The 18,069-nt window shown below is 40.7% G+C and overlaps 1 protein-coding gene across 1 annotated transcript; it reads left to right on the top strand.

Moving 5' to 3' along the window:
- The first annotated feature begins 10,069 nt into the window (after positions 1 to 10,069).
- On the top strand, positions 10,070 to 17,943 carry ptgs1 (prostaglandin-endoperoxide synthase 1). The gene is made up of 11 exons (XM_030415994.1): positions 10,070 to 10,339; positions 10,433 to 10,513; positions 11,879 to 11,995; positions 13,221 to 13,361; positions 14,022 to 14,165; positions 14,239 to 14,420; positions 14,572 to 14,655; positions 15,377 to 15,623; positions 15,733 to 16,019; positions 16,834 to 16,981; positions 17,141 to 17,943. The coding sequence occupies exons 1-11, from the start codon at positions 10,333 to 10,335 to the stop codon at positions 17,488 to 17,490; spliced, it is 1,788 nt and encodes a 595-aa protein (XP_030271854.1). The 5' UTR covers positions 10,070 to 10,332; the 3' UTR covers positions 17,491 to 17,943.
- The last annotated feature ends 126 nt before the right edge of the window (positions 17,944 to 18,069 follow it).

The raw sequence follows: 18,069 nt of genomic DNA, 5'->3' as shown, positions 1-18,069 counted from the left end.
TATTGGCTTCTTTCACTCAGAACATGTTCTCAGCTGGCTCCGGCAGTAAATCATCGAGAGCTGCTGCTGTGGAGGCAAATGTTAATTTTCCTCCGTCTCTTGAAATCACACAATTATCTTGTTAACTTGAAATATCAGACTGTGTTTTCTCATGATTAAAGTTCTTCATACCTTTTTTTTTCTTCCCTTTTCTTAATCAGCTTCTTACTCGACCGATGTGGTCCTGCATGACACATTTAAGCAAGTTTTGGTTGTTTCATCTGAGAGATATTTGTTGTTTGCATTTCTTTTCTGGGGTCCCTACACTGGTCTGAAGTGGGCAGGGCTCATATGGACAAAGGTGATGTCAAGCGGCCTACATCTGTTCACCAGTTAAGATTTAACAACAGTTTGTGGCAATGTGATCAACTGTGATCTTGATAAAACTACAAAAGGCTTTTTTTTTAATTACAGATGATGATATAGTTGAAACAGTAAAACGATAACAAATGCAACAATGATTGAAGCTACAACAAAGATGTGAACATCTGATGCATTTTGAGCGGATCCTTTATACTCACAAACTAATTTGCATCAGTACATCAATGCATACATAAACAGAGACTCATGCATATCCACAGTCTGTTTTATCTGCTTTGCTGATTTTATCCTGAATCAGTTTTATCCACTTGTTTGTTCAGTTGATTAACCTTCAAGCCTAACCAGAAATTCAATTTAGCTCCACTTCTTCCTAACCATGCTTATCTGTGTTGTTCTTGTTGAATGAAAAGATAAATACAGTTGTGATCACGAGATAACATGGTTAAACATGATCAACGTTGTCTATTCTGCAGAGGCCACTGCCTGCAGTTCCTAATTTTCCCCGACACTTCCTAAAGTTTTCTGTAATTCCTTTGGGTGAGGAGCGAAGACGAGTGGACCATGCACGATTCATACATCTTTCTTTCAGTGGCGGTACGTTTCAGAGAACCAGCACAAAACCACACTACAGAGACGACCGATTCTCTGCCCGGCATGTCGGCTGGAAGAAAAATGTTTGGAGAAGGGCAGAGTGAGCCCTAAACGCAGCACCAAGTTCTTATCTTGTTTCTCTAGTACTTCTTCTACAGTAGTCTGTGTGACTATTGTTAAATGTTTACGATAAGAGTTGGATCTGAGGCCAGTCTGTGCAAGGACAGGGCTAGAAAATATGAATTGCAACAACTGTGCTCACCTGCTTTGCAAACCTGCATTCCCAACCAGAGGTTCACTGGGGGTTTAGGTTCAGACAAAAAAAGATAAGGCAGGTAAGATAAAAATCCCAACTACTTCTAACAACTAAACTTAACAGTGAAAACTGATGTAATGCAATCTTTTGTGGATGCATGACATCCAGGGTTGCCCCAGTACCTCAGTTGGTAGAGCATGCACTCCGTGTACAAAGGTCATGTCCTCGCTGGAGCAGCCCAGTGATCCAATCTGACCTGTGGCCCTTTGCTGAAATTTGCCGTACAATAAAGCCATGAGAAAGGAGCCTTGGACAATTTCCAGCTGTGGTTGCAGGGACCAAACCAGATAAGCCCCAACATGGTACTTTCCTAAACTTGGGTTTTGTGTCTAAACATACCCAGACCATCAGCACAGTTGAAATATAAACATAAAGAAAAGTAAAGTTTCGACATGTCTGTCGTTCGAAACACATTTCTGACATGTTCTGGTGATTGATTCGCTCTAGTCTGGGCTGACTGAGTAGACCGAAACTGGAATCAAATTTTAAAGGGAAATGTTTTGCAGTTTTCTTCTCATGTCCTCTGGCTGCTCTGCCTCAACTCCTTTATCCAGAAAGCAACCTGTAACTGCAACTTTGGAAGCTACAAACTAGCTTTTGCTAGTGGACACAGTGCGGAGCCCCAACCGGGAACATAAGCTTTGGACAAACGGGATGATAAGGTTTTCGGGGCTAAATAAAAACCTGAAAACAGACTCTGAACGTGAATTGTTGCTGTTGATTATTAGGTGATAGTAGCTGGTCTGCTAAGTTATACGTCTTGTTTCATTGCTCCTTCTTGATGTTCAGCTGTGTTAGCAAAGTTGTTTATTTGCTAGTTTTTGATTAGAAGCCAAGTCAGCTCATTTCAACAGAGGATTAACTTGCAGGATGCGGCTAGGTGTTACTGTCAGCTTCTTCCATCACAGGTTAAGTTGGCTTGACATGTTCTGAGTTGTGCGCAGCCCCTGACGTGCTGAGTTTTTATCGTAGTTCACCCGTAATGTTACATTAGGCTACAAAGTTAAAAGCAATGAACAAACACTTGTAATGGCGGATAAATGGTTCAAATGTAGGCTGCTGCTTCTCCCACTCAAAGCGGTAGCACCGCACATGGGCTGTAAACTTCAGGGGTTTCGACACTTTGGATTGGGGTATGCACCGAATGTTTAAACCCTGCTTCTTGATGTGTGCATTTCAGATTTTTCAGAGGGAGTAACTTGCTGAGGATGTCAAGAAGCACCTACACAATAATACAAGAATAAACGGAGCCAGGCTTCGCCCAGTGACTGTTTGCCTAGCTTGTTGCAGAACCACTTTGACGTTTGAGGACTCACAATCCAGCAGCGTCCAACATTCAACAGGCTGCATCCACTCTGAGATCAAACCCATCTAGATTACCATCCCGCAGCCAAGCTTTTAACAAACAAAGGAAATGGCACATTACACCATCCTTCTCTCTGAAAAGTTGCACTGGAGAGAAAAAAAACCCTCTCCAGTTATTTAACAAATACGAGTTTATTTGAAGTACGGACAAGGAAAAATGAAGAGCTTTTTTCAGGGCTCCATATGACAGCAATTTGGGGGTATTGTGTATTTTGGCCCGAGCGTGTGGTCTATGATAGATGACAGGAGAGAAAATCACGAGCCGCTGGCTTGAGCACAGACATGCAAATTGCTTTCAGCTGATTGCCTTATTCTGCTTGATATTTATCAAGAGGATTACAGTATGCCTCTTTATTTACAGCCAGGAAGCAGCTGATCAATTCCACTAAAGCAGCAGAGGAAAGAGAGCTGATGTTTTTCCTCTGCTGGGTGAAAGTAGAAACCCCTCAAGTGGCCAGTGAGCACTGTAAAATTAAGTGTATACTCAGTTGCATCTTGTTTTACCACAGCAAAAGAGACAAACATCCAGAAAATACAGATGTTTCACGATGACCCCAAAACCCACACAGACATTGGTTTGTGTGAAAACCGAACCGACAAAGGACACATTTTACACTACAAACCTACAAGTGATTACAGAATTGAAACCTGCAATGACTGATTCTTTGGCACATCCGACAGTTTCAGAGCAACATTATCATGTTGATGAATGTACGGCCAATATTCACCCTCCTTTAGCTCTGTTCTGCTATTCAGCTGATACATGTGCCACTGTGTTCACCAGCTCGTCTATGGCTGCCTGCTGTGGTCTGAAAAGACAAGGCTGTGAAAGTCACCATAACAGTGAAGTGGGCCAGACAGCCAAACCACGAGTTTAAACTCATTATAGAGCTGTAGTTTCAGAAATTCAGAATTGTTCAACACAAACAGCAGCTTCTCTGAACCTTTAATTTTGTTTTTCTTAACACATGCATTTATATTTGGATGGAAAACTAAAATTATTAATTTATCATTTGGTCTTTTTCAGGAAAGAAGAGAGATCTATTTATCAAAATAAAAGAAACACATATCAATACACACTTTTATGGAGTGTTCTGGATGCAATCATGAATGCTCATCCAAAAGAAGAGTTCCTGTCTTAAGATTTACAATAAGTTAAGTTTATAAATAAATAAGTTTAAGTTGTTCAATGCTGCTGGACTGTGGATTTCCTAAGGAAGGACTGGTCATCAGTTCAAAGGATGTGACTTTATGTAAATTCTCAAGTGCCTCATCTCAACAGAGAGCAACAGTAACTAACGCTAATTTAAAAAAAATGGAGTTTGCTAACATGAACAAATGACTGGCTTCCAGTACAATACAGATGTTCAACAGAACTGCTGATAACGATTGAGATGAATGATGATTTTCGAAGCTTTGTGTTGCTGTACAAAATAATAATAACAAAAAAACAACAACATTAATGCCTTTGAAAAGTGCCAGAACAACTTTAGTGATTCTTGGCTTTGTGTGTCTCTACTAGAGAGATGGACAAAATATATTCCTTTGTTTCTTATTTTTGATGACGGTGGAGTGTGTTGTCAACACAAAGGCCATAAATCTCTCACAGGGTATCATTCGGGTTCAGATCCGGTGACTGTGAAGACCATAACTTTTGATTTATGTCATATTTTTCATACTCATGAAACCACCTTACACATGAAGCTCACTTTACTCTTTTCAGCAAGCACTACTCATCCTGTGAAGACAGTTATGTTATATAACTATAATTTCCGGCATTATATCTTTATTATATTTTGATCATCTTAGTTCTGGCTTTAAAGTTAGAGCAGAAAAGCCTGTGGTAGGTGTGAGTAGTTACAAGGCTTAAACTCAGGATCTCTCATCTTTTGCTCCTGCGATTGTGGTCTGTTTTTTTGTTTTTTTAGTGTGTTTCTCACAAACCTCCACGACTTTATGGAAGAGCAATACCAAATAGTCAAAGTACCCCTTGCAAGCAAAAAGTTCAGCAGCCCATTGGCAAGTAGCTTCAGATCCGATCTTTTGCTGAATCTGACGTCTGACTTCCTTTTACTACCACCACCGTGAGTGAATCTAAGCCCACAACCTCCCAGAGGATCATGTTATTTGTTTCGTTGCCCTTTCTCTGTTGTACATGGCGAACAGATGTAGCTGTGCGAAGGAAGCTGAGAAAGAACTGTGTTGTCCTTTTTGGCAACTGGTTGTGAAATAAAAAAAAAAGAAGCAAAGAGTTCAATCAGGGTCATGCAGGCAAAATACTCCACGGCACTCTGTATAAAAGCAAAAATATGACAACAATACACACAAGGTTCAATTTCATGTGCGGAACAAATTGTTAGAGCTGTGTGTGATTTCATTTAACTCGGTTTTTGCCTCTGATCAGGATCCAGCTCTTCGGTGATATGTTCTAGGACTCGGGCCAGTGTCAAAGTTCAGCTACTTAGCCAATCAGGTAACAAGCTCCATGAGGAAAATTACCTCCTTCCGACCACTTGCACTCACCTGCAGTGACCCGGAGCAATCAGAGGTGAACGTGCAGCTCCTAATCACGGAAAACCCTTTAGGTCAGTACACGCACACCCCACCATGGCCCACCCAGCTACCTCTGACACCACCTCCCCCCTGCAGGCCGGCTCTAAGTTCAAGTGTTTAAACTGTCACATCAAATAGGCTCAACGCGGAGATTACTTGTGCAGGGCGCATTGTGTGTTTAGTTTGATGCCGGCTGCAATATCCTGCCATGCTGCTGATCCCTTGGAGCTCCGGGTGCAGAGCAGCGGAGTGGAGCTAGTGTCAAGTAGAGGTGGCTGGTGCCGGGCACGCTCGCACTCTCATTAGCTAAGGGGAAGCAAAGAAGGTGGGACAAGAAACACAGGGTTGGGTTTTTTTGGGGGTTTTTTTAGCAAGAGAGCACTGGAAGGGATCTAATGACAACCAGGACTGTTTGTTTTGCCAGGGCAGATGCTTCGCTAAGAAACACTCGTGGCACAATTTATCAATTTCAAAGACATGGATGGAGAGCTGGCTGCGACTTCATCCCTGTGTTTGTGTTTCGTGCACCCTAAACTTTGGAGGGCTGGACCCTGAGATTTTCAAAGTGTAAACACTTAAAATGCAGACTGTGCGCCAAGGAACTACATTTTTCTTTGGTGAACTGTGCCAGCTCCCTGACAGCTGATGGATGAGCCCAAATCTCGCTCCTCCTCTTCCTCCTCTTCCTCCTCCCAGCTATGATCATCTGCAGCACGTAGTTTAAATGTCTGTGGATTGTGTACGACTGGAACCCAGCTCACAGCACAATTTGTGGAGACAGATTATCTATTTTTGTGAATTTAGCCCAGCCAACATCAAAACAGAAGGTAACTGAACTGTAACTGTAACTGAAGGTTTATTTTTTTTGTTCTACATCTAAAATCGTAACCTGCAAAGTAAAAAGGAATAAAGTGCAGTACATCAAGCAGAAGAAACAACACATTATCACATTATATAGTGTCATCATGAACGTGTCAACAAGCATGGCTCATGGCAAAACTAATCCATCAGCCTCAGCTGTTTGCGTTCAGTGCTGATTTTGAACATGCTAACACACTTAGCACTGTTACACAACAGCATGTCATTGTGAGCATGCTGATGATTTGGCGATTGATGATTGATTGATCAATAAGCTCAAATTCTCATAGAGCTGATTCTTTAGCTGTGTCCAAAATATCTCCCTATTTACTACATAGAGCTCCATATTTTCCTATTTAAGCGTCCAATTTGGAATCTATTACCTTTTGCCCTCAAAAATTCCACAGTGCCCATTGTCTGTGAAATTACAGTGCGGCTCAGGACCTTTTTTCTGTCCACAAGTGATCCAAAGCAAGAAAGTAGCAACCCAATCTCAGCAGGCGTTCTGTTTTTCATGCCTGAAACACACTCATACGCGTATGTCAGATGTCAATTGACGTGGCCAAACCTAGACATCGTCTCAAAATCTTTGTATGAACTCGGCCCACCCCGTTGGGTCCGATCGAGTTCAGGTCAGGAATCCATTCTCTGATGTGTACCACTTACAGCTAATAATTCCCACAACTCACACTCAGTTGTGCAGCTCAACAACTGCCAGCGATGATGCAAAATGGTGATCATCATGAAGTGTCTGTAAGTGTCTCAATTTCCTGCTCACTGTTAAGTGTCTATTGTGTAGGGAGTAGTGAAGGAGTAAACAAGGGAGTGGTTTCTTAACTTTTTTCGCCATTAATTGGTCTGCTGTGCACACAAGCAAGTAGCTATTTTGTCCGTGTACCATTTCGTGCAGGATGGGTAGCGAACCGTCAGGTTACTGGAGGCTTTTTTAGCTGGAAATAGCTACTAACCTACTGTGTCTGACAGAAGGAGAGCCAGGTTTTATTTGATGTCGGACGACAAAACAATGAGTTGTCTGTGACTAAAAAGCTCCATAAAGCTGAGTCAGATGATAATTCCCAGTGGATTAGTCACTTACATTAGTCATTTAATTGTTAACTGAATAGTGCAGATCGATGTACATTTACACCAGCTGACTCCAGAGAGTTTAAACAAATGATACCTGGTGGGCTGTTTGAGGACCCTCCACTGTTGGGCTCTGTCAGAAACCCCATCTGAGATAACACATGATGCCCCTCGCCTGTACGCCTATCGCTGCTCCGTCAGCTGGATTGGCTCGTTCCAGAACTGGACAGGAAGTGTGCTAATCTGCAACCCGATCCAGGGGAAGGAAGAAGTCAGGAACCAGCCTTCGGTGCTTTCACCAGTCGTATTCATCACCAGAGCCAGAGCGAGGCTCATTTAGAGCGGGAGCACGGCTTAACTAAACATCTTCTCCATAAAATAAATGCTTCCAGGTTACTCCCAGTCCAGGTTGCACTCAGAGGAGCATCTGATCTCAATTACCAGGAATGCTATAGGAAGCAGCAAGCCTCGGTCTGCAGCCTGTGCCAACAGCACCACTGCAACCAGCAGCATGTCCACGTACCCTGCCCAGATACAAGTCCTTTTCAGGCACTTGTAAGATGGGAAATGATGATTTGATAATTAGTTCCTGATGCCACTAAATCTTTTTTTATATCAATCATGTCTAGGAAACAGATTGGAATTCAAATACAGTTTGCTGTTTGAAGATGTGGAAGTCGGTCGGTCGGTAAACTAAACGTCCACTGAAGACTGATGTAGGCTGCAAACGCATGGACAGTCCAAACAAACCTCATGATCAAACACCAGCAAAAACACAAAACACTGAGGAGAAAATCACCACGAACTGATGGTTACGAGCACGTCGCCGAGTGAAAATATCACAATTATGGACTGCGACTGGTGCAGTTTTTCTAAAAAGGATGCGTTAGGGAAGTGAGCTGTCTTTGCACTTTAAACACTGTCCTCAGAAATCCAGAGAACATTTCATCAGCGGGTTAAATGTATAGTGTTCTGCATTCAAATGCAATGCAATTTACTCCTACTTCTCCCAGATGAGAGGTTTTACTTGAAACCCCTGATGTTTTACTTTAGGAAACAGAGAAAACTACAGCAGGCAAATATATTAAAATATATTTCTAGATGCTAGTAGGACAGTAGACACAAAGAGGAGTCAAGGCTGGGCTCATTGCCTTACTCTCTATGTACAGTTAACAGGGAGTGATATTGTGTTTCTTCAGTGCTTCAGTGAGCACACTTGTTTCTCTCTCTCCATAATCAGCTGACTATGGGCGTTTACTCTTTGAATTAAATGTCATTGTCAAACTTTAAAGCTTTTCTGCTTTCTGCTGTTGTCAGCTTTAATTTAGCTCAAAATCATTGCAACCCCCCTCACCGCATTCACCTCTAGTCCATCATATGAAGCGCCCAGATCAAGAGAGTCTACTTCTCATCACAGAAATGTTATAGTTTATTATCAAACACATGACATCTTTTAGTTTATTTTTTTTGCAGGGACACTGATGAACATGTCATCAGCCAAAATGTCCGAAACAACAATCTGTTTTTCCTTGGCCACTGAAAACAAAAAAAACAGCTAAAAAAATAAAAAACCTTAACATAAGATTGAAAGCTGAAAGGAGTACGACAAGCCAGACGCCCAGTAGGAAATGAAAGCAACAAATCAAATAATCAAACAATCAGCACCAGTGGTTTTAACATAACATATGAAATTACAGAAGACACATATAAAAAACATGTCAGTCCCTGTTAATATTGTAAAAAAATAAATGGACTGAAGTTCTTTGCCCAATAGGCTCATATAGATATAATATAAAATTGCAAATTCGCACTGTCCTCAAAGGCATCTGTATCAACACCTGGTGGAAAGTTACTTGGAAGGTACTGTATGGAAGTACAATCTTGGGGTGCTTGTAAAGCATCAGGGCAGCAGACAAATAAACCACTGTTACACAGGCAGACGATACAGTACGGTCTACATGTGACAACATGCTGAGCCCAAACGGTTTTGGGTTGAAGTAGTGTGTGATTCCTAAAAGTTTCCTCCATGACAGGATGTGGAAAATAAATATGAAATAAACATTAACACTCTACGGACAGGGTTTGGCAAGACAGATGTGCAATTGACGTTCAGCTGGAAATGAAAAAGTTGAAGACAAAAGACTTTTTAATTAGAGTTAGATACTGTTGCCTGGATTGCACTCAATTTGGTTAAAAAAAATTTTACAAAAATAAAGCCACATTGACTTCACATTCAGAGAGAGCCAAGGCCTGCAACGTTTATAAGAATAAGCTGAACAATGTTTGTGTCAAGATCCACCTCCATGTGGACGCTGCAGAAGAGCAAGTCCCAAAATTGCTACAGTATGCAGGAAATTATAAGCAGAGGAGTTACATCAACACTCAAACATCTCACTTAGGTTTGGCTCGGACGGTTTCTCTGTGGGAAGGTATCAAAGTTCAGAACCTGGCAGCTCTATAAATGCAGTGTTTGTCCATTTTTAAAAGAAGACAGGTTGGTTATTGGATTTATCTTTGTCTTTTTATGTTCCCAAAAACACATATCAGATACACTTGCAACTCGTATTTCCCGTTAGTGTATCTGTGTTGTTCCTGTGATGGAGTGCAGGGCACTGCAGGGTGTTTTTCTATCTTCATTTGTATTTATTTTTTTATATTGGGCATACTGAATGAGTGTCAATTTTGTTAAACTCTGTAGTTATAGTTACGTTTCTGATTTATAATTATTCTAACAAGAAAGGCCCCAACGTCTATTTACTTGCCAGCAGGTGGAGATAGAGTTCTTTAACATTTTCCTTAAGCGTCACCCTGTTTATGTTTCCTGAGGCTGTAATGATTTGAATGACACATGAAAAAATAAATTAAATAAAAATAAAACATTTTTTTTAGGATAGAACCTTTAACACTATTGATTTAAACATTGTCATGGTAACAATGAACCTACATGTTCTGGCTAAAAATGATCAAGTCAAAAGTATTACAAGTGCACTTTATTTAAAATCTATTGAAGACTAAATGGAGGAAGTAGAGGAAACTGTGTTACCGCCCATTATCTATAGCTGTTCTTATAAAGCCAGTGGGACCACAGCAGCAGGCCTGAGGGTTGTTGTGGAGAGAGCAGCCTGTCTCAGAAACTACTTTCTACAAACACTGAATCAAAATTGATTTAACTGTTAGCCCTCACAGACAATCTACCTGAGGGAATCATGAAACGTGAGACCCTAAAATGATCTAACTAAACACCTGCTAAATGTATTTTAATGCTTTTGCTACAAGATCAAATTCAAATATTGTTCCTTTTGGCAGAGTTCGGCCTCGTCTCCATCTGGGTGTTCATCAACCTACTGCTGCTGAAGAGCGCGTCATGTGCTGGTGACTCCGGTGTCGGTAAGCAGTTTCTCTTTTTGCATCACAACATGAATCAGTTGTATGTCTTTAATGTCTAAACTTTAGTTTCTTTCCTTTTCATAAAGCTTTTTTAGTACAAAACAGAGGTACTGTGAAAATCTGTGCTGCACGTTTCTCCATATTCTGTGACCATCGTAAAGTGTGATTGCAGGCTGCACTGTTGCATAAATTCTGCTTAGTATAAGTATGTAGTTATTACTGTTACTGTTGATATTTTTCAGTTTTGTTATTTGTTTGTTAATGAAATGTCCAGGTACAGCGGGGTCACAGTTTCTGTTGACCTTTGTTGACCTTCATTCTTATCATTCAGTCTTTTTGTAACATAGCAGCCATTGAGCTGAATAATGTGGCAGTGTAAAGAAATATAATCACACAGATGACAGATCAGCCTGACGGAGCATGCTCCGTCAAGTCCAATATTTAAGTTGTCACGTCGTCACGCTGTCTTTGTGTCGTCATCCTCTGAAATCATCACTGAGCTTTTGTCGATCAAATGAAAAGTACCAAGCGCTAACGTTACCTGTGAGCAGGGGAGTGATAAGCAATAATCCCAATGCTCGACTGGATTACAGAAAATTCAGCAAAACATGAGCGAGAGCGCTCCTACAGGCCATCTTAAATCATCGAATCAGCTCTATTTGTGATGATCTGTGATCACACCATGTGGAACTAATAAAAATGAAAGGGACTGTAGATTAGCATGCCTTTCCTATCTCTACACAATAATACAATTCAGGCAGAAAGACCCGGAAAAGCAAGACCCGCCTAACATCATCACATCAGTACTATTTGAAACAGCACCCACGCTTCATACACTTTCTCCTTCTAGTCACTTAAATCTATTTGCTGTTGGTGTGGACATGCTTATCCGCCCCCTCATTCACAGCTAATGAGGAAGAAAAAAGCTGCAGCGTCTCATTATCTCATTGAACTTCTGCAAGCTATAAGGAGGGACAGGAAGTCATTTTACAACGACCAAGAGTGTTAAAGATATGAGGCGGTGGTATGCAACAGTAAACTACTGTTTCCCAGAAGCAGGACGAGACTGTATCATTTGTGTTAACAACCAATGTGCTAGCCACAGACACACACCTTTAGGCCACAGCTGGAGATAATCTTTGAATAGTGGTGATATGAGTTAATATAAGTTAAGGGTTGTCGTCATAAGATGCATAATCATATGGAGATTGATTGACTTTCATGTTGTCTGTTTTTGTGTTTGTTTCCGGGCCTGTTTTTCAGTATCGTTCTGAGTCATGACAGCATCTGTCTCACAGCTCTCTTTTTTTATACCGATTATTCATTCATAGAAAGCAAGATGATCTTCTCCTTATTTGTTTGCAGTGAATCCCTGTTGCTACTACCCCTGTCAGAACTCAGGGGTGTGTGTGAGATTTGGCACAGAGGGCCACCAATGCGACTGCACTCGCACTGGCTTCTACGGAGACAACTGCACAGTTCGTAAGCATAAAAAAGATGTGAATTACCGACCTTAATTTGTAGGTCGATGGGTGAATTTATTTAAAAGTTGCAGCTCAAGGTTCCTCCAAGTTAACATCTGGTGAGCCTGTGCCACTTTAATGTGACTGTTAGGCAAATTAACCCTTAAGTTCCATTCACTAATGGCGTTATTAATGGTTAATAGTTTTTAATCAGTATATCGCATCTCACAGTTAATACTGCATATATCTTGCTTCTTCTGTATGCACACAACTGCACGACTGCTTTTTGTAATTCCGGTTTGACGCTAAACAAGAAGTTGGCAAACAAGGGATTTTCCCAGCAAGTGTTAGCTCCGTAAGTAAATTAGCTCCTTGAATCTTTGGTAAGTAATTAATAAAGCTTAATATATAAGTTATAAATAAAGGATTACAGGTTTGTCACTCTCTTATCAGCCAATAGCAAAAGATAGTGAGTCTGCAGTTTTAAATGGTTAAAGAATGATAAAGGGGTTTTTACAATAATCCATATGATCTACAAATTTAAATGAAACATATATTAGTTTAATAAATACAATGAGCCCCAGATGCCCTGCAGCTCTTGAACAGAAGGTCAGAGGTCAAGCAGTTTATTAGACCCTCTTCCACCTTATTAACTAAAGAGTAAATGACATAAAGGACGGGTGATTTTGGATGGGGATATAAAATGTTGGCAATGTACATTTCTGCAACATATGTAGAAACTTAACATTCCTTTATGTTGCAACCCTCTTTAGGTTCATTTTTCAACTTTATCTTATAACAACGCTGTGCTTACTGTCTGTTCACTTGGTCAGGAAGAGATCATGTTTTTACTTGAAATACCCATTTTGGTCGACACAAACACAACTCCTTAAAATAATCTACAGTGGTGTCACACTCACAGTCTTAAACTGCGGTCACCATCTTGGCAGCCTTATCCACCACCATCCACCCAAGCTCACCACATGACAGTCATGCCCAAGTAATGTGAACATGATTCAACACAATTTGCAGAATTGTCAATATTATACATAGGTAATGATGCGTATAAATGTGAATATATCCGCCCAAACTTTGTCCTGCCGGCTGGGCTGATAAACAGCAACTAGTGGGATGTTTTTTACAAACTGGCAAATAAATTATTATAAATTGTAAGTGTTTTTTAAAAACATTATTAAATGATTTATCTGCATCAGTCACAACTTATTGCTGATCTTCATGTGTAGCGGAGTTCTGGACCAGAGTTCGTCTCATGTTGAAGCCCAAGCCTGCCACGGTCCACTTCATCCTCACCCACTTCCAGTGGTTCTGGGACCTCGTCAACAACTCTTTTCTGCAAGACACAATCATGAGATTAGTGCTGACAGGTAGGTGAAAAGATAAGAGGCAACAAAAGTGAAACCCCCAAACAAGTCACTGCAGAATAGCAGACCACAAATCAACATCAGTTGCTTGCAAGCTAATACTTTCCCACCATTTGTTTTGTTTTATCTGTGGTATTTTTGGTCACACTTCGATGGGCTTTCTGAACCGAGTTTTAGTTTTGTCAACCTTGATGTATTAAGAGGTGGAGACACATTTTGATAAACAAATTGCTGCATTGGGAGTTTTTTTGTGTGTGTGTGTGCCAACAATTGTTCAAGCCCCAAAAAAGGAACTGGGATGTTGGATAAATATTTTAAATGTTCATGCTCTCGCTTTGCTGGTGCTACTTTCAGCTGCAGACTAGTGCTTGTGCTCGGGCCCATTTTCAGCTGCATAAGTGTGAATGTGGGCTAAGTAAAAATAACCCACAGCACCCGGTTCATTTTATTAAAAGGAACCTGTCACTGAATGAACTGGTGTGGCTTGCTTGCTTGCAATTAGCCAATTTTGGCCAACTAGGGACCATTGAGGAACAGAATAAGAATAAGCAATCAGGTTTTGGCTACACAGACAGTCACTTTATTGTTGTTTTTTTGTCTTTCCATGGCATTTCATGCACAATCCATCACCAGCCAACAATATTTTTTCACTGTCTTCCAAAGTCAGAAGCGACCTTATTCCAAGCCCTCCGACCTACAACACGAAATACGGATACCTCGCCTGGGAGTCCTACTACAACATCTCCTACTACACCCGTCTCCTCCCTCCTGTACCTGAAGACTGTCCTCTGCCCATGGGAACTAAAGGTGAGACATTCACAGCAACACACACACGACTGTGCTCATGAGGCAATCTTTAACATGTTTATTTTCTCTGCAGGTAAATCTGTTCTTCCTGATCCAAAAGTGATGGCTGAGAGATTTTTTAGGAGACAGAAATTCAGGCCAGATCCTCAGGGGACCAATCTGATGTTTGCATTCATGGCCCAACACTTCACACACCAGTTTTTCAAGACAAACCATGATGTTCAGGGGGGCTTCACCAAGGCTTTAGGACATGGGGTGAGACTCACACCGAAACAACAGTCACCACATTGCTGTTAAAAAAACAAACTTTTCCAGAATCAAACATAAGGCATATGTCTTTTTAATAATGTATTGGTTCCTTCAGAATTATTCACCACATTGCTGCATTTGTCTCATACTCGTGCAGGTCGATGCGAGCAACATCTATGGAGACAACCTCATGCGACAGCTTCAACTCCGGCTTCATAAAGATGGAAAGCTGAAATATCAGGTTATATAGAAGAAAGCTCAGCATTTTGGGAAATAACTTTGAATAATTTATTATACGTCCCATATATTTTCTGACTTAGATGAAAAGATTGATATAACTCATTCTTGCAAGAGCCAGTAGCCAGATAACTGGTGAGACTAACCCCTGCTGACTGTCCAGCCCCCCCCCCCCCCCCCCCCCCAACTGTCTTTACTGTTAAGCTAACCTAACCAGTAGTTGCTGTAGAAAGTACTACGTTTTTGTTTCTCATTCTAAGTAGGGCAAGTCGCTTCATTAATCTTTTAAATAACTATTTTCTTTTGTTTGTAAAGAATAATCAATATTGTTTTTGAAAGGAAAACAGTTTTGCTGCCAGAGTGGATTTTTGTTCATCTAAAGACCTTAAATAACCTTGCCTTCCTGTGTGATGCTACTTCTGAGAATCAAACAGTTCCCAGAGCGCAGCGATTGTGATAAAGTGGTAAAGAAAGACAATCCACTAATTTTATTTATCACTGGCAGCTGTGTTATCTTGCCTTTGACATTCTTCTTATCAGGGTTTGAAAGGGAACTTCCTCACACCATCTTCTAAAAGCCGCTTTGCTTGAGGGGGTGGTTTGATAAATAAACCATGCAAAGACGTGTGCACAATCAAGCAGACAGTGGCAAGAAAAAGGAAGTTAACTCCAAACTTTTAAAACATTTCTCTCACTTTTGGTTTACTGTTTCTGTTTGTTCACAGTTAGTAAATGGTGAGATGTACCCTCCTACAGTATCTGAGGTCCCTGTGCACATGGTGTATCCTGATGGTCTCCCTCCAGAAAAACGTCTGGTCATTGGTCAGGAGATATTTGGCATCCTGCCGGGTCTTACCATGTATGCCACCATATGGCTGAGAGAGCATAACAGAGTCTGTGACATCCTGAAGGCAGAGCATCCCACCTGGGATGATGAGCAGCTTTTCCAGACCACCAGACTCATCATCATTGGTGAGTTACAAGTTTATGTCATGTTGGAAAAATCCTCTTTCTCTGATGGATTCTTGCACAGTTTAGCTCAATGTGTAACATTGATGGATGACATTTCTTTGTCCTCCAGGTGAGATAATCAACATCATAATCGAAGAGTATGTGCAGCATCTGAGTGGTTACCTGCTGAAGCTGAGGTTCGATCCCTCTCTGCTCTTCAAAGAGCGATTCCAGTATAGCAACCGCATCGCTCTGGAGTTCGGCCACCTCTACCACTGGCACCCGATGATGCCCGACAGCTTTCTCATTGATGGACATGAAATCCCGTACTCCCAGTTTATTTACAACACCTCCCTCCTCATGAACTTTGGGGTGGAGAAGCTGGTGGATGCCTTCTCCCGTCAACCTGCAGGACAGGTAGATAAAAACCTGCTACTGACTGTGTATGGGAATGTAGTATTAAGTCTGGTTAGTTTTTAGATGTAAGTAACTAAATAGCAAAGTATTTTTGCTTAAGAACTTTACCTAAGTACAATTTTGAGGTACTTGTACTATATTTTACTAGTATTTTATGTAACTTTACACTGTGACTTCACTTTCACAGGCAAGAATTTTACATTTTTTACACTTTTTATATCTTTTATATTTTTTAAAAAACTTGGGACCGTTAGCTTTGATACTTTTAGTTCGTTTTGCTCATGATACTTTTGTTCTTTGATATGATTTTGGAAAATAACACTTTTACTTTAAGTAGGGTGTTTAGACATGGCACTTTTACTCAAGTCAAGGATCTTACGTAGTGCTTCTTCCACCACTGAAAGTTTAAAGTGACTTGATGTGAATCAGAGAACTGCAAAATTAATATCTAACATTTGCTGGCGAATGAATCGTCAGGCTGACATTTATCACCGTAAAGTCATATGTCAGGAAATGCTGCAAAGGAAGTTGAGCATGGTCCTTATCATTTGATTTAGTCTTTTTATTTTGAAATGCTTGCATTATGATTAGTTACTGATAAACACCGTCATCTCTCTGGATGCATGCTATGAAAATAAAACTAAGGGAGGATCTCTCATGCAGACCACAGTGATGGTGCAAAACATGATAAGGCACATATTTTCTCCCCACAACCACATGGTTTATCACGGAGGATTGTTTGTCATTTGATAGATGATGTTACTAAACAGTCCAGCAAAGTGGCACTGTTGTAACTGTTTCATCTGGGTTTCAGATAGGTGGAGGTCGAAACTCTCCTGAAGTAGTGGTCAAAGTGGCAGAAATGGTCATCAGAGAGTCTCGAGCAACACGTGTGAGGCCCTTTAATGAATACAGGAAGAGGTTCAACCTGAAGCCATACACCTCTTTTTATGAATTTACTGGTAAGCTGCGAAAAAATATTGCAACTATAACATGTGTCTGAGATTTTATTGCTTATGTTTTGCAAGTATCCAAAGGAAAAAACACTTTGTGACACTAATGGGATGGTGAATTGCCTTTTAAGAAAGTAAATGAACAGCTGTTTTCTCTTGTCCTAACAGATGACATGGAAATGGCCAGAGGTTTAGAGGAGCTCTATGGCGACATAGATGCTTTGGAGTTTTACCCTGGCGTCCTGCTGGAGAAAACACGTGCTAATGCTATATTTGGTGAGAGTATGGTGGAGATGGGTGCTCCCTTCTCTCTGAAAGGCCTGCTGGGAAACCCAATCTGCTCCCCTGAGTACTGGAAGCCCAGCACCTTCGGGGGAGAGACTGGTTTTAATATCATCAAAACATCCACTTTGAAGAAACTGGTGTGTCTCAACACTAAGTGGTGTCCGTACGTCGACTTCCACGTTCCGAGAAATGAGGAGGCGGCAAAACCAAAGAAGCCGTCCACTGAACTGTAATGAATGTTCACCTAATGACCCATGATTTTATTACTCACAAAGTATTACTATGCTGCCTGTGAGTGTGACATACTGTGGTTGTCATTGTGCTACATGTTGTTATCATCATCCCGTTCAGATGTATTGCTCTTATAAAGAAAAGAAAAGATGATTGCTAACTCAGTGTTTTTTTAACAGGTCTACCTCCTCAATTACAGCTGAAAAATCACTGACAAAACCAATGTATTCATTACCCTTTGGAAAGAAAGTTCTTCTGAACCACAGACAAATACACTTGAATATGCTAATGGTACAGCTCAATACTGTGAATATTTTGTTCTGCATTTTCTTGATGTGGTTATTCTCTTCTTTAATTTTTAGAGTGGATAATCACACATCTTCCTGAGAATCAAAATTTAAAACATCCAGCTTTCAGCTGCTGAATAAATTACCTGTTTGCAGAAAAAAAATGAATTTACTGTATCATTAATTAATGAAAATAAAATATATCGCTTATACAAAGTTTTGTGCCGTGGTACAGCCTTGCAGAACCACCAAACACGACTGCAGACGCTGAGACTTATTACATTGTGTGCAGTT

This window comes from Sparus aurata, chromosome 5, assembly GCF_900880675.1.
Source record: "Sparus aurata chromosome 5, fSpaAur1.1, whole genome shotgun sequence".
Classification (NCBI taxonomy): Eukaryota; Metazoa; Chordata; class Actinopteri; order Spariformes; family Sparidae; genus Sparus; species Sparus aurata.
Note: the sequence above shows the minus strand (reverse complement) of the source record. Positions and strands in the feature narration are given on the sequence as shown.

Excerpts from the sequence above, each read along its gene's own strand:
- ptgs1 (XM_030415994.1), top strand. Across the intron at positions 10,514-11,878 it reads TGCTGGTGACTCCGGTGTCG|TGAATCCCTGTTGCTACTAC; the intron begins GTAAGCAGTTTC and ends ATTTGTTTGCAG. Across the intron at positions 16,020-16,833 it reads CCCGTCAACCTGCAGGACAG|ATAGGTGGAGGTCGAAACTC; the intron begins GTAGATAAAAAC and ends TCTGGGTTTCAG.